Below are 24,007 nucleotides of genomic sequence, written 5' to 3' on the forward strand. Positions count from 1 at the left end.
TCTCCATTGTCATGTCAGAGAACAACCCAACAGAGCTGGGTATCTGTTCCTACTCACTCATTCCTTGGCCAGCACAAGGACTGAGTGATATGGAGGCAGGGCCGGCTCTAACTTTTTTGCCACCCCAGGCAAAAAAGAAGAGTGCCGCCCCGCCGTAACACCCCCCCCGCCCCAGCGCCGCGCCTCCGACCCCACCCCCACTGCCTCGTCGGGCCACCCAACCCCTCCCCCCCCCCCCCGAGCGCCGCGTCGGGCCACCCAAACCCCTGCCTCCACACCCCCCCCAAGCGCCGCACCAGGCCACCCAAACCCCCGCCCCCCGAGTGCCATGCCACCCAACCCCCCCCCGAGCGCCGGGCAAACCCCCGAGCGCCACGCCGGGCCGGCCAAACCCCCACCCCCACGGACCGCCCAAATCCCCGGGGCGTCGCGCCAGGCCGGCCAAACCCCCACCCTGAGTGCCTCACCAGGCCGGACCGCCCAACCCCCCCGATCACTGCGCTGCACCACCCAAACCCCCGGAGCGCCAGGCCGCCAAAGCCCACGCCCTCCCCAGCGCCGGGCCGCCGAAACACCTCCCGCGCTGCCCGGCCAAAACAAAACAAAAAATCCTTCGAGGGCCGCCCCGCCGAACAAAAAAAAAAACACTACGAGCGCTCCCCGCCACCCCAACATTGACCACCCCTTCTAAGGTGCCGCCCCTTCTAAGGTGCCGCCCCAAGCACGTGCTTGGTCGGCGGGTGCCTGGAGCCGGCCCTGTACGGAGGCAGCATGCCCAGTCCTGGAACTGGGGAGGAAAATTGTAGTTGCCTCAAACTATGCACTAAGGGGAAGCACTGACAGCTGTCAAAGGAAGTCCAACCCAGAAAGATGGTGGCTGTAATAAGGGTCTCGGGGATGCAGATCTAAATGTGGGGTAAATACTGGGATATGGAGAGCCCAACAGGGAATACACAGAAGGATCATGAAAAACATTGGTTTAACAAGTTAATCACGATCACATTGAGGATGCCTATATTCAGCACTACTTATATATATATATATATATAATCACCCTATCCAGTAGGGCAAGATTAAAGCATTAAAGCACACTGTATGCTCTACACTACAGTTTTTGAACAATATCCCTGTACTTTGGTGCATTTTACCTATGTGAGTGCACGCACATTATGTATACATCCACATTTTTTTTCCCTCATCCTACACACAATTGTTGCCTTCCCAGCACCCATTTTGCTTATGTGCACCCAATGCAAAGTCCACAGCCTGGTGCACACTGTGGAAGAGGAGGTTCTGTTCCTCTTTTTTAAAGTACTCTCCCCGGTGCAGGGAACTCCTCACAGAGGCATTGCACTGGGCCAGCAGCACCTGGATGCCTATCTCCCCATAATCTTTGCAGATCTCTTTAAGCGTGTGGATCCCGGCTGTGTCCAAGAACTGTATTGCGCAACAGTCAATCACCAGGGTGTGAAACACCAGTGGCTCGGTGACAAGCTGCACTGCGACGTCCGCCTGGCTGCCACCAGAATTCACCATTTTCTTTTTAAGCATTCGCTTTGCTGCCTTTTTCTTGGCTGCCTTCACCCAGGCTGGGTTGACTCCAGTCCGCTTATACAGAGTGGATTTAAAGCATTCTTTGTTGATATAGTAGAGAGGCGCTTCGAAACGGAAAACCACGATGCCTGGCTTAGTCTTCAGGTTCTTGTAGGCAGACAGGGATTCATACATTTCAGTCTCTACCACCCAGCCGAGCAACGGTGCCTCTGGTCTCTGAGTCCTCACAATGACGCACAGCATCGAGAAGCAGACACCAATCAGCAGGCCAATTTCAGTACTTAGCAGTGCCGAAGCGGCCATCGTGACTAACCAGATCACTGTGTCCACTTTGCTCAGATGCCACATTTTGGGCAGATCCCTGAACTTCCGCAGGGCTCCTCTGAGGTTCACAATGGTTATGACCCCCAGGACACATTTCTGAAGGGAGTAAAAGAGAGGTGCAATCAAAAGCAGAACTAATAGGATGACCAACGCGGTCACCACCCCAGAGATCTGAGTTCTGCAGCCCGTTGACTCTTTGACAAGAGTCTTGGCAAGAGCTGCACTAGTTGTGAAGCAGTGGAAGAAAGAGGGAATAATGTTGCAAAAGCCAATGGCGTACATTTCTTGATTGGCCTTAACTGTGTAACCATGCTTCTTGGCAAACATCTCTGAGAGGGACACAGTGATAGCGAAGCCAATTATGGCTATGGCAACAGCATCCATCGCCACACTTGGAATCAAATCCCATTTGGGTGGCTGGGGTGGCAGGAACCCAGTTGGAATGTGTCCAGCAACACTAGAGCCATAATTCTCCTTCAGCTTCCCAAAGTGAGATGCCAGCGTAGCTGCCACAACCACAACCAGTTCAATGGGTATGGGGGCCTTGAGCCTGGATTTAAAGTGCTCATTCAGCTCTTTGGTTGGGACGAGGACAAGGAGACACAAGAAGCTGGTGATGAGGTCGCAGATGTTGGTCTTGTGGATGTTTTTGAAGATGTTTATCCAAGTGGTTATGAGGGAGCCAATGCCATTGCTGCGTGGAATGTCCAGGCCCAGGAGATACTTCGCTTGGGATGTTAGGATAGTAAAGGAGGCACCTGTGACAAATCCGCCGAGTAAGGAATCAGAGAGGTACACTGAGACAAAGCCCACCTGAAAGAAGCCCATAGCAACCTGAAAGGAATCAACCACACACAATAGATTAGAGTACAAATCTTAGCATTATGGAAATTAGCAGGAAAGTTAGATAATGTAGGGAATACGGCACAATATGTGACTTTGCAGGATATTGTACCATCTGATGAGCAAAATGAAATGCAAGCCAGAATCCCTAGCCACTCATTTATGCATCAGCTTTAAATGAGATGCATAATTGCTAATCAGACATTGGCTTTCAGACAAGGTCTTCATTTTTTGAACTCATTTTTAGATCATGGTTTCTTTCAACTCTCAGTAATAGCTTAAAGGATAAGAGGGGAAGCACAGGAAAAAAGCTTTTTTACATTTTTGGTAACTTTTGTTGCTTCTCCCTTAAATTTTTGAAAGCCCCTTGGCTTTAGGCCTTACAGAAGCCCAGCACTGATGTTCGAGTCTCTCTTGCATGTCTCCTCGTAGCCTGCAATAAGTTATCAACCCAGTCATTTACCAGCTTGCCCTTTTCACTGACTAACCCACGGCATGTCTAATTCAGCAAAAGAGTACAGAAACTCCCGCAATGCCTAGGTTACACAAGTAAAAGTAAATTTTTAAAAGTATCTTTTTATTCATATTTATGAATTCTGGTTCCAATTAAATCTTTGGTGCTGTCTATAGTCAGCTCATGATGGACAGTTGCACAGATTCCTGTATTTACACAGCCACAGTGGTGGTGGCTAAGTGTCCCTGCTTCCCCATTTAACTTTCTGTAAGTTAAACACAGTCCTCCCTTACAACCAAGCTCAGTTATTTCTCCCTTTGAACACCCAACTAAAAGCCCTTTAATGCTTTTCACCAGCCAAACTGGGCTTTTCCGTGCTGGTATCTTAGAAACTGCCATGCCAGGATCCCACAAGCTGCCAGCTATGGTACTTTTATACTACTTGGCTCAAACAAAGTCACACGTGTCATCAGGTAGCAGAGGCAACACAAAGAAAATATAGGCATGGCTGGAAACTGGCCTAACTGCATAAGACCTGCATAAATTTACTGAGAAGAAGGATGTCTTGAGGTTTGACACTGGACTGGGACTCGAAGGCTGAGTTCAGTTCCTGACTCTATCACCGACTCCCTGTGTAACCTTGGAAAAGTCACTCAACTCCTCTCTTTCATAGTTTCTTGTCTATAAAATGAGGATAATAATACTTCCTCTCCCTCACCCTCTCTCTCTCTTGTCTACTTAGACTGCAAGCAACCTTGGAGCAGAGCTTGTCTTTTATTATGTGTCTGTATACAATAGAACCTCAGAGTTACAAACACCAGAGTTACAAACTGATCAGTCAACCACATACCTCATTTGGAACCGGAAGTACACAATCCAGCAGCAGCAGAGACAAAAAAAAAAAAAAAAAGCAAATACAGTACAGTACTGAGTTTAAACATAAACTACTAAAGAAATAAGGGAAAGTTTGTCAAAGCTCTTCTTTAAAGGAAGGAAACTGTTTCTGTGCTTGTTTCATTTACATTAAGGCTACGTCTTCACTACCCGCCTGAATCGACGGGTAGAAATCGATCTCTTGGGGATCGAATTATCACATCTCGTCGGACCCTTAACCAGAAGAGCAATGTGGGACACTACTGCTATAAACAACACTGCCACTGTCTCTAGGCTGGTCTCAGAAGGCTTCAGTAAAGAGTTAAACTATAGCTAAGAGGAGAGGAAGAGAATTAGAAGCATTTCCATAGAATATCCATTTACCCTGCCCCCTCTTACCTGATAAACTCCAGCTATGAAGGTCACCGTGGCTCCCACAGTAATTGCATAGCAACTTCTATCACATAACAGCGGTTGTGATGTCTGGTTCACAGCCAAAGTGGTGATATTTACATAACTGACCATATCTCTCTGAAGGCCACTATGAACACTGGGCTCAATGTCATACCCAGCTCTCTGTACCTCACGATCCACCACCTGTCCCACCATCAGGCAAAGCACCCCAAAAATACCAACTGATATATGACGAGAGGTACCAAATAGGAAATAAATAATGCTGGCAAAAAAGGATGTGTAAAGACCATATATAGGTTCCTGGCCGGCCAATAGGGAATAGGCAATGGACTGTGGGACCAGCAGGATGCCCACTATCACACCAGACATTATATCTCCCAGGATGTACTCCCTCAGTTTATATTTGGGGAGCCACTGCAAGACAGGGAGAAAACTGAAAATCAGGTCTTTAACTTTGGCTGGGGTGCAGCTGCAAGTTTTCTTCACTTTCTTGACCAGAAGTGCCTTCATATCAATGCTCGTCTGTTGAGGCTCCAGGAACATCATGGGTTGAAAAACGTGTTCGTCATCCTCTCCCTCTGCCATTTCAGATGTTGATTGGACATGGTTGAGTTCCACTTCTGCTGCCATCCTGAAAGCTCCCTACCAACACAAACATAATCAGGTAAGTCAGTTAACCTTAAACTAATTTATAGATTATTCCAGACTTCTTTTTTTTTTTAATGGCAGTGAATTTAATTCTCATGAAAGGCAAGGACTAATAGTACTAGCTTAAGCTAACAATTGTACAAGCAAGGTCTCTGCAAATGTTCCACACGACCTGTTGTGATACAACTCAATCTTGCCCAGCAGCATCAGCTGTTATTCCCGTCCTCAGCCAGGCATGGGTGGCTTTATAAACCTAATCTGATTCCTTTTATTGTCACAAAATAAACTTTGTTTATGATCAGACAGAGCCCCTCCATGAATATGACTCTGATTAAAACACAGCTATGCACGTACTGCAAGAAGAGAACATGCTTCTTTTCGTGTAATCAGCCCAACTGTGACATATGCACACCACCATAACGACATTTTTTCTTGGAGCACCTTCCTTGATGAGTTCACTCACTGTTTCTGGTCTATTCTATTCAGCAAAATTAGAAACAGTAGGCTGTACGAGCTGAACATTCATTACAATTCAGTTTGTGAACCACACCCCTTGCAACTCAATTTCTGGTATAGCAGTTGAGGTCTAAGTCTTTCATTAGTGTTTTCTTTCCAGTGCAGTTAGGATGCCAGCCAGTTATACTGGAGCTTCACTTGTTATCTAAAAAGCAGCAATCTTTATCCAAATGGTTTTGTTTCAGCCCGTGATATAGCACAGGAACACTTTGCATGCACTTTTCCATTTTTTTTTTAAAAGAAAAAGAAAGTTTGGATTTCAAGCAAATTATATCCAATCAAAGGAACAGAAACAAGCATCTTAACTGGAAATATGGGTACTAGATGACATGATGCTCCCACCAACAGGTTTCTCCTACTGTAGATTGAACTGCAGACGATATATGAGCAAGGTGATCATAATAAAGAACATTCTTATAATAAGAACTTGCTTCCTCAATTTGTGAAAGCAAAATAGTTGAGCAGACAAGCAAATCAAAAACAACCTGAAAAAGACATCTCTAAGGGTATGTCTTCACTACCCCCCGTATCGGCGGGTAGCAATCAATTTATCTGGGATCGATATATCGCTTCTTATTAAGACGCGATATATCGATCCCCGAACACGCTCATCGTCGACTCCGGAACTCCACCAGAGCGAGTGGCGGTAGCGCAGTCGACGGGGGAGCCGCGGCCATCAATCCCGTGCCATGTGGACCCCAGGTAATTCGATACAAGATACTTCGACTTCAGCTACGCTATTCGCGTAGCTGAAGTTGCGTATCTTGGATCGATCCCCCCCCAATGTAGACCAGTCCTAACATATGTATGCAATTTGGTGCTTACCCAGCATTCTTCTGCTTCAGAGCCTTTTGCAAACATTACTTCCTTCACAGACGGCTAGCAAGGATGAATTAAATATTATCGCTCATATTTTACATAGGGTGAAACTCAGCCAGAAACTGACTTGCTCAATGCCACAAAGGAGTCAGAGTCAGAGGTGGTTTTAGAAGTCCAGAGTTTCTAGCTCCCAGTCCTCCACCTTCAAAACCAGATCACACCTCTTTACTAGGTTAGCTCTACTAATAACAAAAACAGAATCATAGAATATCAGGGTTAGAAGGGACCTCAGGAGATCATCTAGTCCAACCTCCTGCTCAAAGCAGGACCAATCCCCAGACAGATTTTTGCCCCAGATCCCTAAATTGCCCCCTCAAGGATTGAACTCATAACCCTGGGTTTAGCAGGCCAATGCTCAAACCACTGAGCTATCCCTCCTCCTCATTTATATAGTAATTTGCACCTTCAATGTGTAGTTCAGACATTAACAAATGCAGAACTCATATTCTACGTAATGTCAACTTCTGAATTAATTAGCAGAAGCGTATTTGAGCTAGGCTTGCTGAGAATATATTACAGGATTCTCACTGGGAATTCTTTCACCTTATTAACACTTTGCAAAGAGCTATAAAATGTTTATTACTACTACTACTTCAGGATGAATCTCTTAGAAACTGTATACACGTGGGTGAAGCGGGAGTCAGACTTTGGAGTTTAGACAGCTTGTTTCTCCTATGGTCTGTTACAAGACACTGCTCTTTGGAGTTGTGGAAATGGTTCAGCTGTGGAACTAATTTCAGTTTACAGGGCGCATTATCTACACCTCTTCATTCTGTGTTTGAAGGCTCTTAAGCGGGGTGGCCAACGTGCAGTCCACTGGCCTCTAATGCCATGGTCCATGTCCATAGTTGTGTTTAATAGTCTGTTAATGCAGACAAACAACTCAGACTAATTGTCTCTAGGACGTTCAGGCAGGATTTGGGTGATAATTTTGACAATGCAAAAAAATGTAAATGGTGAAGTATCTGCTTTCTTGAACTACCCAGACCTGCCCATCGCACCAGAAGCCGTGATAGCATTTAATCTTCAAAGTGGCCTCCATTTCCAACTAGCAGTATTCAATGCACATCTATAATGAAGTTCCAATTAGGAATCAATATATTCTTATTAGTTCAGTTACTCCATATTACACTGCAATGTATTTCACTTTGGAACTTCTGTTTTGTATTAACCTCCAGTGATTGCACCACCAAACTTGAACTATTCCATTGTTCAATAGCAATGGAAGGTTATAATATTTTGATCAATTATATTGAACTGGGTCAGTTCAAGTACACATTCAAGTTCTTAGAGAGCAGAGTATTTTAGCCACCTGACACCCATTGAAACCAATGAACTAATCCACTCAGAGATCCAGTGCAATTCTAATTTTAGGGGTATATTTTCAAAGTACCCGATTTTTTTTTCTGTAAATAAAAACAAAGACAAAAGGACGACTAAAAGCCATGGCCATAATAAAAAGGGCATGAGGGAAAGGCCTCAGCCTCAGTCAGCTAAATCCTCAAAGAGAGATTTGGAATTATTGAGAAACTGAAATAGCTATTTGGTAAATTTCCTCTCTCTGCATATAAAGAGGACTGGTTGGGTTTCTGCATGAAGTGTCTGTATGGTGGTTTGGGCAGAGGGAAGGAGTGGAGGGGGTGGGGAGACAAAGGAGAAACACAGAGAAAAACCACAAATACTTCATTGAAAGAAGAAACCCAAGTCACTGACAGACTGGGCTAGTCACACTTTTGAATGGAACATCCCACACACATTTATGGCAGTGAATATCACAAGGTATTTAGCCTGCAGCTCAGCCCAATGTGAGCTACTTACTCCAATTAGTCCGACTGTAAAGTTAAACTGAAAATATTTTACAAACTCCACAGTCAAAAGCCTACAAACTTAACTGGTGTTTCTTGCAATGCTGGGTGCATGAGAAATACAACAGACAGACAAGAAAGACAGAATAGACTATAGTGAGCACAGCGTAAATATTAGGAATAGAAAGACAGACTCATCAGTGTGGTCATTACTGCAATTGGTTAAAAAAATATTTCATAACCATTTTATGTAAAGAATCATCTATCCAAGCACTTCCATGTGTCAGCGTGCTGAACGTCTAGTACTTGCTGATACACCCCAGTGAACAAAGACATTATTACATGGAACTAACTGCCTGCAAAAGTCAAACAGACCTAAATAATGTCCATCACCAGTGATTTCATTTTACATCTATTATCATCAAATTGGGGGGGGGGGACCCACACACCGCAAAAAAAATCCCAACAACCCTTAGGTAAAGCAATGTTAAGTTTGCAATTTTAAACACAAAAATGTATAGAAATGAAAAAATATGGTTCTGGGAGCAACATTAATTTATCTGCATTGCACACGCTGTATTTTAAGGTACACACTAAACAGTGTAATTATCCCAAAATGCTTCTGTGCAATGTGGGTGAGTTAATGTTGCTGTGAAAATGCTAATTTTTGCATTTCCTGAGTGTTCAAATATGCAGCCTTATTGATTCGTTAATATTGATTTAGTTTGTTTCTGTTTTGTTTTTTAAAAAGGGAAAGGGGAGAACAACAACTTCAAGAAAAAGAAATAGAAAGTACCAGATGACTGGTAGATAGCTAATGCAATGCTGATTTTTTTTAAAAGGCTCCAGAGGCAATCCTGGCAATTACAGGCCAGTAAACCTAACTTCAGTATCAGGCAAATTGACTGAAAGAGCAAAGAGCAGAATTATCAGACACATAGGTGAATACAATATGTTGTGGAAGAGTCAAAGGGAGATCATGCCTCACCAATCTATTAAAATTCTTTGAAGGGGTCATCAAACACGTGGACAGGGTGATCCAGTGGATAGAGTATACTTGGACTTTGTGAAAGCTTTTGACAAGGTCCCTCACCAAAGACTCTTAAGCAAAATAGGCAATCATAGGATAAGAGGGAAGGTCCTCTAATGGATCAGTAACTGGTTAAAAGATAGGAAACAAAGGGTAGGAATAAATGGTCAGTTTTCACAGTGGAACGGTAAATAGTGGGGTCCCCCAAGGATCTGTACTGGGACTAGTGCTGTTCAACATATTCAATAATGATCTAGAAAAAGGGGTAAACAGAGAGGTGGCAAAGTTTGCAGATGATACAAAATTACTCAAGATAAGTCCAAAGCTGACTGCAAAGAGTTACTTAGGGATCTCACAAAACTGGGTGACTGGGCAACAAAATATCAGATGAAACTGAATGTTGATAACTGGGAAATAAGACACATTGGAAAACATAATCCCAACTATACATACAAAATAAAGGGGTCTAAATTAGCTGTTTCCACCCAAGAAAGAGATCTTGGGGTTAGTTCTTTGAGAATACCTGTTCAATGTGCAGCAGCAGTCAAAAAAGCTAATAGGGTGTTAGGAACTATTAGGAAGATAATAAAACAGAAAATATCATAATGCCACTTGTGATTGGGTGGACTAGGCCAAAAGGCCCCCTGCTGGAGGCCTCAGGGTTCTGCCACACCCATCCCAGGGAAGAAGCAGTGGAGAGGTCCTCCAAGCAGGCTACAGTGGCTGCAGGGGAAGCAGCCAATCAGGGCCCAGGAGGGCCATATAAAAGGAATTGCAGCACAGTGCTTAGTTGCTGCTAGGAGAAGAAAGGACTGTAGGCCTGAAAGAGCAGCAGTGCCATGGATGGTTTGCTAGCAGGGACTGGGGGAGCATTGAGGGAGCTCCTGGCTGGTTGCTAGGACTGAGCAGGGACTGAGTCTGGGGAAGGCTGCAGGAAGATAGTGTCTCTAGGGAGGAATCCCTGGGGATAGAGCCCCATACCAAGGCTGAACTACCTAAAGACCAAAGCCCAGGAAGGACTAGAGAGAGACACCACCAGAAGGGCACTGAGATAGGCCCCGGTGGACTATATACCCTGGAAGGGGGTTGTGTTGGTTAACAGGCAGACCGTGTGACTGAACCTGAGCACTGTCACTGACAAACCCACCTGAGAACCACCAAAGGGGGTCACCAGAACTAAAGAACACAGACATGCCTAACTAGAAGGGGGCACTTGTGAGAGGTGGGTGCCAACCCTGTTACACCACTATATAAATCCATGCTATACCCGCATGTTCAATGGCATGCAGTTCTGGTCACCCCATTTAAAAAAAATAATAGAATTGGAAAAAGTACAGGCAAGGGCAATAAACATGATTAGGGGTATGGAACAACTTCCCTATGAGGAGAGATTAAAAAGACCTGGGACTGTTCACCTTAGAAGAGAGACAACTAAACAGGGGATATGATAGAGGTCTATAAAATCATGAATGGTGTGGAGAAAGTGAATAAGGAAGTGTTATTTACCCCTTCACATAACACAAGAACCCAATGAAATTAGTAGACAGCAGGTTTAAAACAAACATAAGGAAATACTTCACACCATGCACTGTCAACCTGTGGACCTCATTGCCAGGGGAGGTTCTGAAGGCCAAAATTTAACTGCGTCGAAAATAGAATTAGATAAATTCCTGGAAGATAGGTCCATAAATATCTATTAGCCAAGATGGCCAGGAACACAACCCCATGGTCTGGGAGTCTCTAAACCTCTGACTGCCAGAAGCTGGGAATGGAAGATAGGTGATGGATCACTCGATAAATTGCCCTGTTCTGTTCATTCCTTTTGAAGTATCTGGCACCAGCCAATGTCAGAAGACAGGATACTGGGCTAGATGGACCACTGGTCTGACCCAGTACGGCCATTCTTATGTTGTGAGCCTCAGAGCCACTAGCTGGAGCTTCTCCCACACGGGAGCATGTCAATCAACAAACCCTTTATTTAGCAGCAAAGGCAACGCTGTAAGACTTGTTTTCCTATCTCCAGCAGGAGGGATACATCACTCGCTTTTTGGGCAGGCACAAAAAGACAACAGTGGAAGTATGTTTTCTCTCATTTATACACATACTCAAATGGCTGAATGGATTTTAATTCAAGCTTTCAAGAGACTCTCACCTTTAGACTGAGGCCAAGAATGGAAAGTTTCAACCCAAAAAGGTTGAGAAAGCTGTGAGTGAAAAGAGGATTACTGTGGAAGCGGAGCTGCAGCCTTTACTATAATATTCACAGCTATATACAATACCTGTATTTTTTTAAAATCCTCCAAACAATACCACTGAAGATAAACATGATAATTAGAAGTTAATGTAATATGATAACCATGTGACTCATTATTATTGTAGATTTAAGCATTAGTCGCATGAGATGACAAATTAAATAACTCTTGGCCTCTTGCAAATTACATGAGTTGCAAAGCTGGTTTGTTAACCACTAAATCAAACAGAATAGAGGTTTTTGTGCCTCCGAAAGCACACATGACCCTTTCTTTGGCAACAGAATTGGGGGAAACTGTCTCCAATTATATTTTTCTTCAAATCTTCCACTTAGCACTGATGCAGCTGAGGAGGTTAGAAATAATGGTGAAAACACCAACAGCTAGTCTATACTAGCCAGCCACAATTCTACCACCAGTAGAGCTTACCAGTGCTAGTGCAATGGTGGTTAATTTTAAGAAAAATGCCTAGGAAGACACAGCCAATTCACCACAAATACTATTATTATTATAATATTCAATGAAATCTGTGTCAACCAGTTAAATTAGTAGATTAATGTCGGTCAATCAGAAATGAATTGATTCATGAAAGTGCGGTTTACAAAAAAGCCTGATCTTCTGTTAACAATCATTGAATCCAGAAATAAAAAATACCTATTAGGTCCTGTGACCCACTGAGGCACGGTGTCCTGTCTCGGTCACCTCCCTAACATTTCAGGGTTGTTCTCTATTTATTAACATTTTGCCCAGTCTAGTTTTAAAATGTTCCAAGTAATGAGACAAAGAGGAAAACAGTAGCTTATTTATGACTAAATGAAACCCAATACAAGTCCATTTCTGAAGACTACAGTGCAACTTTTTTATGTTTGTTACAAAGGCTTTCTTTTCACTTAACTGTTACAAAAACAAACACCTGCCCAGCACAGTGTCCAGTGACAGCACTATATGCTCTAACACGGGGAATCCAAATTTAGGTTCCACATTCATAGGTGTTGGAACTAGAGGTGCTGGGGGTGCTGCCGCACTCCCTGGCTTGAAGTGGTTTCCATCATATAGAGGATTTACACTTTGGTTCAATGGCTGTCAGCACCCCCACTATACAAATCGTTCCAGCAGCCCTGCCCACATTAACTGGCTGGGGTGTGCTTCATTTTAGACCCAAATATACATCCATCTTACATTTAACATGAGGGCATCCCCTCTTAATTACTCTAGAAGTGTAAATCCACAAACCAGAGTCTATTAAATCTCCATCTAAACTATAGTATCACTACTGTACTGATCTAATACATCCCTAATGATTCTGAACTTCTCCCTTATGCTAGTCTCATATCTGGCAGGATAACACTAAGATTATCATAAAGAACTATGACTATACACAGTTATTTGATAATGCCTTCCATTCACATATCTTTAAATGCTTTATAAACATTGATTAATTAAGCCTCATAACAACTCTGTGAAGAATGTATTCTGATCCCTATTTTTCAACGGGGAAATTTACAAAGAGTAAGTTACCCAAGGTCACACAGCAAGTCAGTTCCAAAAGAGACCTTAGAATTCATGACCCTTGCCTCATCCAGCACCCACTTGATAACGTGCCCTCCTACATGGTATTGCAAAATTCTAGTTGGCTGTTATTTATAGCATGTGCACATAAAACAAATACTTAAAGTCAGCAAGGATAAACAGTGTATGTGTCTACAGTATGCACCATAAGCGCACACTGTATTTGTGATTGAAGCCTTTTATTCCAATTGATCTATCCACAAATATGAACTAAGAATCATTCTGCCAAAACCCTTTTATGAATGAGTACAGTAAAATGCTGACATTTTGTTTTTCAAGTTAATCTCCAAACTACTTGTAAGAGTTACAAACTTCTTAAACAGGCTCACTATTTTCCTACATCACAGTAATCTAAATCTCTCTCATCCCCTCTTCTCCAAAAATCACAGAGGGCTCGCAGCAACCTTGGAGTTATTCCTAATTTCTGTCAGAAAACTCTGAAATGACAGCTAACTATATTATTTATTCCTGTTCGGTATTCTTGGATTCAGACATCCTAAGTGACATCTGTTTATACATCTTTTGACCACTATATAGTGTCTAGACGGCAGAATCATGGTCTAAGGGGAAATGATTTTGCTGGTAAATTGTGGTCATACTAGTGGACTGACTTACACAAAGTCTTTGTATGCATCTGTATAACAGCTTTCCTTATGTGGTGTGAAAAGGATCTTTCATCAAAAAGATAGGCATTGCCTAGAAGGGTGAAAGGACACTGGGTAGTGGCAGAATTTTTATCCAGTTACACTCATTTCTGACAAAAAATGCTGCTCTGTATTATTTCTGTAACCAGTCAGCCCAAGCCAACTAGCATAAAACTTGAATTCTTTCCGTTCAGGGCTAGAGGACAAGAAAACTTCAGTTAAGTACAGCGAGCACAGCATTTCATTTCAGAAAAGGAGTTTCCAAAGTCTGTTTACTTTGAGAAGACGTTATTTTTATATGACCAATGTCCATGCACAGAATTCAGTCTTACCAGTTCCTTTCAGCCTGAATATGGTCTTTGAGGAGTGCTTAATTGCTTCAGATCCATTACAAATGCTGTGAAGTAAGAGAAACGGTCATAGATATCCCTCTGTCATGAAAGATTTACCACAAGCACCGGTCTTAAAATCAGATAAGGGGACGTTTTCTAGTTATGCAAGCTTAAAATTTGTACAATATCCAGATTACATATAAGTCAGTTTAAAAAGACAGGGGATTCATTTTCCCCTTTTACTAAACCATTAGCTGCAATCTGCCTAGTAGCCTAGCCTCATGGAACCAGGAACTGCAGCAAGCGGTCTCTGCTGGTGTGGATTTCCATGTAACCGTCCCAGAGCATGGTCACTTTGACAGTGAGAGAACAGTAATGGGAATATTAACTCACTTATGTGCTCAAACAATTCATTACAATCTTAAACTCAAGTCAAGTTTGCGCTTACAAGCAGAAAGAAAATCCTGCTTGCTTTCCAAAATCCAGACTCCAGATGTCAAGATTGGCTACCTAAACTATATGTGCACAAACACCCACTTAAATGTGCAAACACCCAGTTTTGTGCACCAACAGTTGTGCAGTTTTATGCAGCCACTTTTAAACACTAAAAGCTAATTTATACTTCAAAGTTCTTTCTGATTAATGCATGGTGTGAATTTAAAGTTCAATAGCTATTCCTGTGTAACTCAGTTTGTAGACACACTTATTCCAAAATAAGAGCCCTGAGTGCACAAGCAAACTTCCTAAAGAGAAGTTTGGATTTTCAAAGGCACCCAATTCCTATTGAAATTAATTAGGAGTTACGGCCTAACAATTTTAGGCTCCCTGGAAAATCCAGCCTAAAATGTCTAAGTGTAAAAGCAATACTTTGGAAAACATGCCCTTTCACCTGTAGTTACTGGAGGCAAAAACTACCCTGTACCAAACAGTCCATCCAGGCCCGCCGACAGCAATTCCACGCCCCAGGGCAGAACAGTCAATGGGCCCCCGGGCCCGGCGTGGAGTCGCCGCATGAGCGCGGAGCTGGACCACGTGCAGCGGCTGGAGCACACACGCACAAGCCACGCCCACATGGACGCAGTCTGCCTGACATTTGGGCGGTGCTGCGCCTGCCCTGGCTGGTGCCCAGTGAGCTGCTGCCAGCTGCGCTGCTGGGCACGCTCTTTCGGCACGGCCAGGGCTTCCACATGCCCGCCCGGCTGCCTTCACCGCCGCTGGTACCACCACGCACGTGCCTAGGAGGCCTGCGGCCCGCCCGAGCAATTTAAAAGGGTCGCCGCGCCCTTTTAAATTGCCTAGGCCCCTGGGCAATTGTTCCCTTTGCCCCCTGCGTTGGCGGGCCTGAGTCCATCCACAATTGTAGAGAGACTGGGGGAATCCAATGTCACTGAAATAATGAGAAGACAGCTACTGCAGTAACATTCCAGAACCAATATAAAGATCATGTGTGTATAAGATTGAGCTCCAATTCTTGCAAAAAAACCGTGACATTCTCCTATGAAGCATACCAGTTACTGTTTTGATCAGTAACCCTAATTCTGTGCTGGTTAGACCACTCAGAAGAGATATAGGCTCAAATTCAGCAACATACTTTAACATATGTCTAACTTTAGGCAAATGTGTAGTTCCATTGAATTCTGAACTAGGCCATAAATAGGCACCTCTGTGTTGTCCCAGTAACAATATGACATTTCAGCAATAAATTTGGGAGCTGAATTCAGGCAATGTTTCACTACTTCCATGATGCTCACAAACACTTACCCAGTAGAGCATGAGGACGAATGGAGTGTGTGTGTGTGTCTGGTCTTTGTCTATTTCATTTGTAATATAAAAGGGTGAACAGTGTCTTCCTCTGCATCTAATACAGTAACCAGATGGCTCATCTATGAGAACATGGCTGTACATATACCATGGACAGAGATGACTTCCCTGTCAGACCTGAGAGCTGGATTTATTCTGTAGATGTTTGAGTTTAGTCTCCAGGACTGTCAATCTAGAACTTTTCATCAGACCAAGCTTGCTATGATCTAAAAGAAACATTTCTAACTAAAACAAAAGCTTTTGTATGGACCAGGGAAGGAAAAGCAGCAATTCATCTCTTAAATAGGACCTCTCTCTAGCCCACTGTTAGTCAGGCAAGTTAAACAGATACATAGTGCTACAGTCATGTGCAGATTCTGCATAAAACACCAGCAGGGGAGGTTCTCCCCAAAGAAATTTCCTGGCCCGTTTAAGGCCAGCTCACATCACATGGCCCTCTCTGACTAAATGCCGGGAATGTCCCAGCTCCACCAGAAAAAGAGAAGCTGTCTGGTTTTCACATAAACAGAAGACATCTGTAAATGAATCCTGCCAGACACTGAACTGAACAAACTAGCACACAGAAAGCCAACATTTACCTTGGATAAAGGATAGGTGAGGGGGTGGAGGAGGAGCGGGGGGAGAATAAACATGGTGAGACGTGAAACAGATCAAACAAAAAAATTCAAACATTTTTTTTTTCTTAAGCTTGAATGTCTTCTATCCACAGTCACAGCCGTACTCTCTTTGAGACAGTGTCCCATCTTGATACACTAGGGCTGTTGAGGCCTGTTTTTCTCATTTTAGAAGCCAACACAAATGTATTATTTATGTTTTTCAAGATGACAGTAAATTACAATGAGGTTATAATAATACCTAGCTCTTATAAAGCACTTTTCATCAGTAGATCTCAAAGCATTTTACCACGGAAGTCAGTAGCATTATCCCCACTTTACAGATGGGGAAAACTCTGGCAGAAAGGGAAGTGACCCAGGCCTAGCAAGCTGTGGCAGAACTGGGAATAAAACCCAGGTCTCATCAGACTCAGGCCACATTGCCTCGTACAGAATATATCTGCAGAATTCGGTTTAATACTGCTTTTTAAAAAAGGAATGTTTTTTATAATGCATGTACAGCAGAAAAAAATAGAAATCCCATGTTTATTTACAGGGTTGGACAATTTTATCAAGCGCCTCAGCCCTACCTTTTTTGATCAGGTTTGACATTGCAGTTCCTACCAACAGTGAAATTATTTCTTTTTAAATCACCAATTTGATCTTTTCCCACTTAAACTATCAGAATTTAACTGACCAGGATCTAAAATAGGAAGGGACCGGTGCCTTCTGCATCTTCCCTTCTCTCCAAATCTAGTACTTATCAGTCCCACTACAGCTCCAGGCACTCAATCTGCCACTGTGATACTCTTATCTATTTTCAAGTCTCATCTATAAACTTATTCTCTCTTGCCTTTGTCTCTCTCAAACAGATCTTTCTGCTGTTATTTCTTATTTAGCCCTGGAAGGTGTTTTGGGATAAAGTAACCAGATGAGTCAAGTTCTATTCAAAACCAGTGATGAGTTTGCACCAATATCGTAAATTTCAATGACCTTAAACTCCAGATTTCATATCTCACATGAGTAAACCAAACAGACCAGTTTTTCATAGAGTTTAAATCTATAATAACAGATAATCTTTAAATACCACTGCCCCTCCTAATTTCACCCCAGCCTGGACCAAGCAAAATGGTGCTGAGAGGGGGAACCACCATTCAGGATTATTATCAATTATTAAGACGCCTGGCAGAAGTTTATAAGTGGGTTAGACAGAGCAGGGATGCGACGAGCAGGGACAGCAAGCAGTTCTGGCAATGGAGGCTCTATGTATAAGGCACTGGGGGGGCTGAAGGAGAACAAGGCAGGGAGGATTTTTGGACAGAGCAGATTTGGAGGCTTAGTTATAGAAGCGCTGACAAAGTTAATTGAGAAGTCTGACAACAATTCAGAGTGAGACCAACTCTCCCCGAGTGCGTCGCCTACATCCCCAACAGGATCCCCAACCCCCTCTCCTTGGGGTCCACCACCGAAGCAGCCCCCTTATCGGGGTGTTTTCCCCATTGCCAGGGGGATCCCTGGCCCCGCATTCCCCCCGGGGTGTCTCCCTTTCCCACTCCCCAAGATCCCCCCTCCCGCTGCTCTCCCTGGGGCTCGCGCACCCCATCAGGATCCCTGTCTTGACGCTCTCCCCGGGGCGCATCCCCCCTGCGCGGGGACTCCCCACTCTCCCCGGGGCGGCCCCACCGGGACCCCCACTTACTCCTCCCCCCACCGGAGCCCCTCGCTAAGCCGCCCGCGCACCCTGCTCCCAGCAGGGGTCACTCACCCGGCCGCCCCGCTCCCAGCGCCGGGGCATAAACTCGGATCCCGCCCGCGCCGAGCTCAGCGGCCGGTCCGGCGCGGAGGGGGCGGGCCCAGCCGCAAGCCCCGCCTCCTCCTCCTGCCCGCCCCCCCGCCGGCGCAGGGCCCCGAGCGAGGGGGAGGGGGACAGCGGCCCCGTGGCCCGATGGGCGGGCAGGGAAGAGGAAGAGAGGAGGAGGGGCCAGGGCAGAAGCGGGCGGGGTAGAGGAGGAGGAGAAGGGGACGGGCAGGGCAGGAGGGAGAGGAAGAAGGGGGGGCAGGGCAGAGGGAGGAGAAAGGGTCATTCCCCTTTAGGGATCCCTCCCTGGCCAGATGGGGTTAGGGGGAGCAATTTCTCCTGGGAACAGCCAAAGCCCACACCCCTTCCTTCCCCCATGACAAACAGGCAAGGAAGTGGCACGTTGGGAGAAGGGATGGGACCACACAGTGCCACGGGCAGGGGTGCCAAGAGGGCCCATGCTGAGAACCCCCTTCACAACCCCAGCCCCAGGTCTGGCTTTCAGGCCTCCTGGATTGACCTAAGTGACATTCCTCATGTGCCACTTTGTCGCTCATAACAGAAGGAGTGGTGGGGAGGGGGAGATAGGCCTGTCTGTCTGTCTTTACACTGGGGAGCCCTGTCCTGTACATAACACTAAGGCCAGGGCTACAGCAGAAACATATTGCCGGCTTAGCCATACTGGTATAGCCATACCGGCAAACCCTCCTAGTGGAAACACATCTTATACCGGCAAAAGAGTGCTTCTGCACCTGTTCCCCACGTGAAATAATCTGTGCCAGGAAAAGAACTTGTATGCTACTATAACTGTTAGTATAGAAACGTTGTTTAAAAAAATCACACCCCTAAACTGGCAAACATTTCTAGTGTAGACCTAACCTAAGGGCGAGATACAAACCAGCACCTCTTGCAGCAAATTCAGTGTTTGGGCCAATGCTGAATCTTTAGTCCCAGCACACACAAACCCTTTGGCATTAGTTCTTGGGTGTACACGAGAGAATCAGAGAATGTGTTGTATTAGATTAGACCATTGCTGGCTTGCTTCATGGTACGCTTTATGCCCTGTGTGTAGAAAAACTATGTCATCACAAGATCTTGTGAACAACATCATATCACTCTAACTATCTCCCTTGTCCCAAATGCAATATGGACAGGAAGAAACCTTGTTCACCTCGAAAAAGTAACAATTCATGGGGTGCTAAACTAGAGCAATACAGATTGTAATGATAAATAACCCCAAATCTTGTCAAATGAGAAAATTTCTGGGGAATGGTTGGGACTCTGAGATCACATCTCCATTGTCTCCTAGGGTATGACTATATTACAAAGCACTACTGCAGCTATGCAACTGCTGTAGAGTAGACACTTGCTACACGGACGGAAGGGTTTTTTCCATTGCTGTAGTAAATCTGCCTCATTAAGAGGCAGTAGCTGGGTCAACAGAATAATTCTTCTATCAACCTATCGGTTGGTTTAACTACATCTCTTAGGGGCAGGGCCGACGAGAGGGGGAGAAGCCGGTACAAATTACCAGGGCCCGGCGGTCCAGAAGGGGGCCCAGGCCCCGGCTTCCCCCTCCGCCCCCCGTCGGCCCTGTTTAGCTGGTCCGGGACCCGGCAGTCCGGAAGGGGGCCTGGCGGTTTGGAAGGGGGCCCGGGGCCCGGCTTCCCCCCCCTCTTGTCGGCCCTATTTAGCCAGTCCGTCTTTGCTGGGGGCCCCGAAAATTTTTTTTCACTGGGGCCCGAACCCACTCTCGGCGGCCCGGCTTAGGGGTGTGAGCAACCTAGCTAGTTTGACATAAGTTTTAGGTGTAGGACCAGGACAGAATGTATCAGAACGTATGACAAAGTTCTGCCTCATGCAGATGGTTTCTTAACTGCCAACAGACATTGCAGAAGAATGACCAGTGGACCAGAATAAAAGAGGAAGACAAGAGAACGGAGGATTACAAAGGAAACAATTACGAGGTTTGCAGAAGAAGGAGTAGGCAAAAAAACTGAAAACCAACACTGCAGAATAACACACTACTGCTTGGGTGAGACATGGGGCTGACAGAAAACTTCTCAGCTTCCAATAAACCAGCCATGGTATGCAAGAAGAATTGGCACATGGAGCTGATCAAAACATTTCATAAGTCTGGGCCAAATCGTGAAATCTGCAAAGCACTTGCATCCCTCACTGATATCAAAAAGAGTTGAGAGTGCTCAGGATTTGGCTCACTGCAGAGGTAATAATAATACTTTCAGCTTTACCTTTCAAAGTGTGATTACTTCCTAGCATGTCCTGGACTCCCACGAGGGCTGAAGAATTCTCATACAAAGCGTGATGCACTGGCACTAATCTTTCTGAAGAAAACGACCAACTGATTAATTCGAGTTTGAGAACCAATTAAATCATCCTCATCCTTTTAATTTATAAGATTAATCATTTGTTGCTAACAAACATAAAAGAATCTAAAATTTTTCCATATCTCTTACATTTAAAGATACTTCAGTAATTCCTTAAAGAGAAAATGGTCTCATTTTGCACTAGGATACCATAAATATTCACAGAAATGTCAAATGCCTTTTGAAATCTTACAAAGCTATTTGCCTCAGTGTCATTGAACTGTCTTGAAAACATTCTGTTTTCTCCTTGTCCCTCCTAACCATGAACCAGAGATAGGCATAGCATAATTCAATTATTATTTTTTTATAATTTTGATAGGTAATATCAGTGTTAGTTTTGAAGCATTCTTTTTATTTTTAACACTTTAAATTTTCACAGTTGTGCAAAATTATGGAAGGGGGGGTCTGACAATTATTTAATAATAGTAGACACTGAAATTAAAAAGTTAAAATTTTATAACTGCTAACACAAACTATCGACATCACGTCAAAATATAAAAACTAAATATTTTTAAATCAAACTGATAAGTTCTTAGGCAGCATTTTTCTTACTTTGCCTGTCTATAAATTTCTATTATTATAGATGGAAATATTTTTTCATCAGTTTGTGTGAAATTAACATTTACCAATAAAAATCAAATCCTTCCAAGCCAAACCACAGCGAATCTTTGACATTTTACACATTCAAAACCACTAGTGTTCTAGTATTCTGTGTTTTTTGCTTTGGAATGTTTGGGTTGAATCCAGCCCCACTTACCTTTTCGGCTGGGTTTGCATGGAAAAGCAGGAATGCAGTCCCTGAAACTGAGTGTTGCCTAATATTTGTTTTTCAGATGCAGCCTTGAACTGCCAAAGATCAGTCGCGTTCAATGTGCAAGAATAAGGAAGGTGCCAACAACTCTAGGTCTACTGACTCCCCACCCATGTCTTGTCTTGTGATATTATGCAAGGGCTGAAAGAGCCACTTTTGCTTAACTGTATAGATTAAAATGATACATTTAATATTGTCCTTTCCTAAGGCTCTAAACATGTACAATGGTAATTGATAGTTGTGTCGCAGGGCAAAGAAAAAGGTGTCTGACCAGATTTTTCACTCTTGACCAAAAATAAATAAAGATTAAATGTGCTTATTATTTCTTTGAGTGGTAGATGTTTAATGTACTGCCTTGATTGTTTACTGTACCACACTGATAAGGTCTCAGCTGGAGTACTGTGTCCAGTTCTGGGCGCCACATTTCAGGAAAGATGTAGACCAGGGTTCGGCAACCTTTGGCACACAGCCCGTCAAGGAATTCCGCTGGCGGGCTGGGACGGTTTGTTTACCTGCAGCATCTGCAGGTTTGGCCGATGGCAGCTCCCCCTGGCCACTGTTCGCCGTTCCAGGCCAATGGGGGCTGTGGGAAGCGGCGGCCAGCACATCCCTCGGCCCGTGCCGCTTCCCACAGCCCCCATTGGCCTGGAATGGCAAACCACTGCCAGTGGGAGCTGCAATCAGCCAAACCAGCGGACGCTGCAGGTAAACAAATCGTCCTGGCCTGCCAGTGGATTTCCCTGACTGGCCACATGCCAAAGGTTGCCGATCCCTGATGTAGACAATTTGGAGAAAGTCTAGAGAAGAGTAACAAAAATGATTAAAGGTCTAGAAAACATAACCTATGAGGAAAGATTGAAAAAATTGGGTTTGTTTAGTCTGGAGAAGAGAAGACAAGACTGAGGGGGGGATATGATAACAGTTTTCAAGTACATAAAAGGTTGTTATAAGGAGGAGGGTGAAAAATTGTTCTCATTAACCTCTGAAGATAGGACAAGAAGCAAGGGGGTAAAATGTAGCAAGGGCGGTTTAGGTTGGACATTAGGAAAAACTTCCTATCAGGGTAGTTAAGCATTGGAATAAATTGCCTGGGAATGTTGTGGAATCCCTGTCACTGGAGTTTTTTAAAACCAGGTTAGAAAATACTGTCAGGAATGGATTAGTTATTACTTAGTCCTGCTTTGAGTGAAGTAGACTGGACAAGATGATCTATTGAGGTTCCTTTCAGTCCTACACTTCTATGATTAGGTAATAAAGAGCAGTTCATTGAAGATCCCTCTAGACACACCTTTCACATGAAAAGGTGAGAGCATAAGTCCACTTGCGGTAGAGGAAAATTGAGCACTGAGTTAGTGGCTGCCATTACATTAAACCAATGCTTAATTGTATTGAAAGAGGTGCTGGGGCTCAAGCAGTTTTTTTACTTTCATAACTGACACGGCAGGCCCAGAGGTACCAGGGCTGTGAACTACCAAGCCTAGAGGTGCCGGGGCTCAGCCTTGGGAAGTCCTGGCACAAATGAAGCACTACACTAGACCCCAGTGCTGAAAAAGCCAATACAAGAGATAATGAACTGGAAAATGAGGGGATTAAAATAGATTTGGGGCAATGCTACCTATTATGTATATAAGGAAATACAGCTATGAGAAATGATGTGGCTATAGAGGCCAGAAATGATGCCAGAAAGACCTGCTATAATGAGTTGGACACACCTGTTTTGTGCACTTATTAATGCAATGTTATGGCTGAGCCCTTAAATTCACAAAAATCAGGAAAACACCTGCCACAACTATCATTTGGCCATGTTGCAATAAGAATTAATAATCAACACAGCGTCCAGTAATACAAACTGTTACGTCAGATCTCTAGGGGAAAGCTATCTTTGAATTTCCAGACTTCAGTGCATTTAAAAGCTGTAATGTTGCATTCCCCCCCACATTTAATGGCATCCACAGCAGCACTATTCCTGGTTCCTCCTGGAGACTAGTCCTGCTGGTGATTTTCATATGGGTTTTAACTGAGCATGAAGTGTATGGGGACTCCAGGACTAGAGCTGTGAGAATAACAGATTTTTTGGTTTGGTGGCAGGTCTTGAAACATTAGAAAAAAATTCATTTTAGATCAACGCCAAACAATTTATTTTAAATACTCAGCAAATCAAAAAGTTAAAAAATGTTTTCAGTTCCATGAAATATTATGTTTTGTTTTGAATTTTGAAATTGTTAAAGAAAATTTCAAACCAATTCATTTCAAATTGAAAAATCACAATATTTCATTTCTAAAAGGAAAAAAACGAAACATTTCAGTTATTTCAGAACTTTTTTTGTTTTTAGTTAGGGGTTTTTTTTTCAACTGAAACAATTTGGCAAAATTGACACAAATTCACAAATCGGTGTGTTGGTCGAGCCATAATCTAAATTTTTCACCAAAAAAAGTTTCAACCAAAACATTTTGCCCAGCTCT

The 24,007-nt window shown here is 43.9% G+C and overlaps 1 protein-coding gene across 3 annotated transcripts; it reads right to left on the minus strand.

Moving 5' to 3' along the window:
• Positions 1-450: 450 nt before the first annotated feature.
• Positions 451-20,835, minus strand: SLC26A2 (solute carrier family 26 member 2). 3 transcript variants are annotated; one of them, XM_005298017.4, is made up of 3 exons: positions 20,599-20,835; positions 4,448-5,104; positions 451-2,712 (listed from the first exon to the last, which is right to left on the minus strand). In XM_005298017.4, exons 2-3 carry the CDS (start codon positions 5,090-5,092, stop codon positions 1,201-1,203), a joined length of 2,157 nt encoding a protein of 718 aa, XP_005298074.2. In that variant the 5' UTR covers positions 5,093-5,104; positions 20,599-20,835; the 3' UTR covers positions 451-1,200. The 3 variants fall into 3 exon arrangements, with proteins under 3 accessions (XP_005298074.2, XP_023955968.2, XP_005298075.2); XM_024100200.3 differs by lacking the exon at positions 20,599-20,835 and adding an exon at positions 18,314-19,075; XM_005298018.4 differs by lacking the exon at positions 20,599-20,835 and adding an exon at positions 14,135-18,270.
• Between the last annotated feature and the right edge of the window lie 3,172 nt (positions 20,836-24,007).

The sequence above is a fragment of the Chrysemys picta genome, chromosome 8 (genome assembly GCF_011386835.1).
Source record: "Chrysemys picta bellii isolate R12L10 chromosome 8, ASM1138683v2, whole genome shotgun sequence".
Lineage (NCBI taxonomy): Eukaryota > Metazoa > Chordata > Testudines > Emydidae > Chrysemys > Chrysemys picta.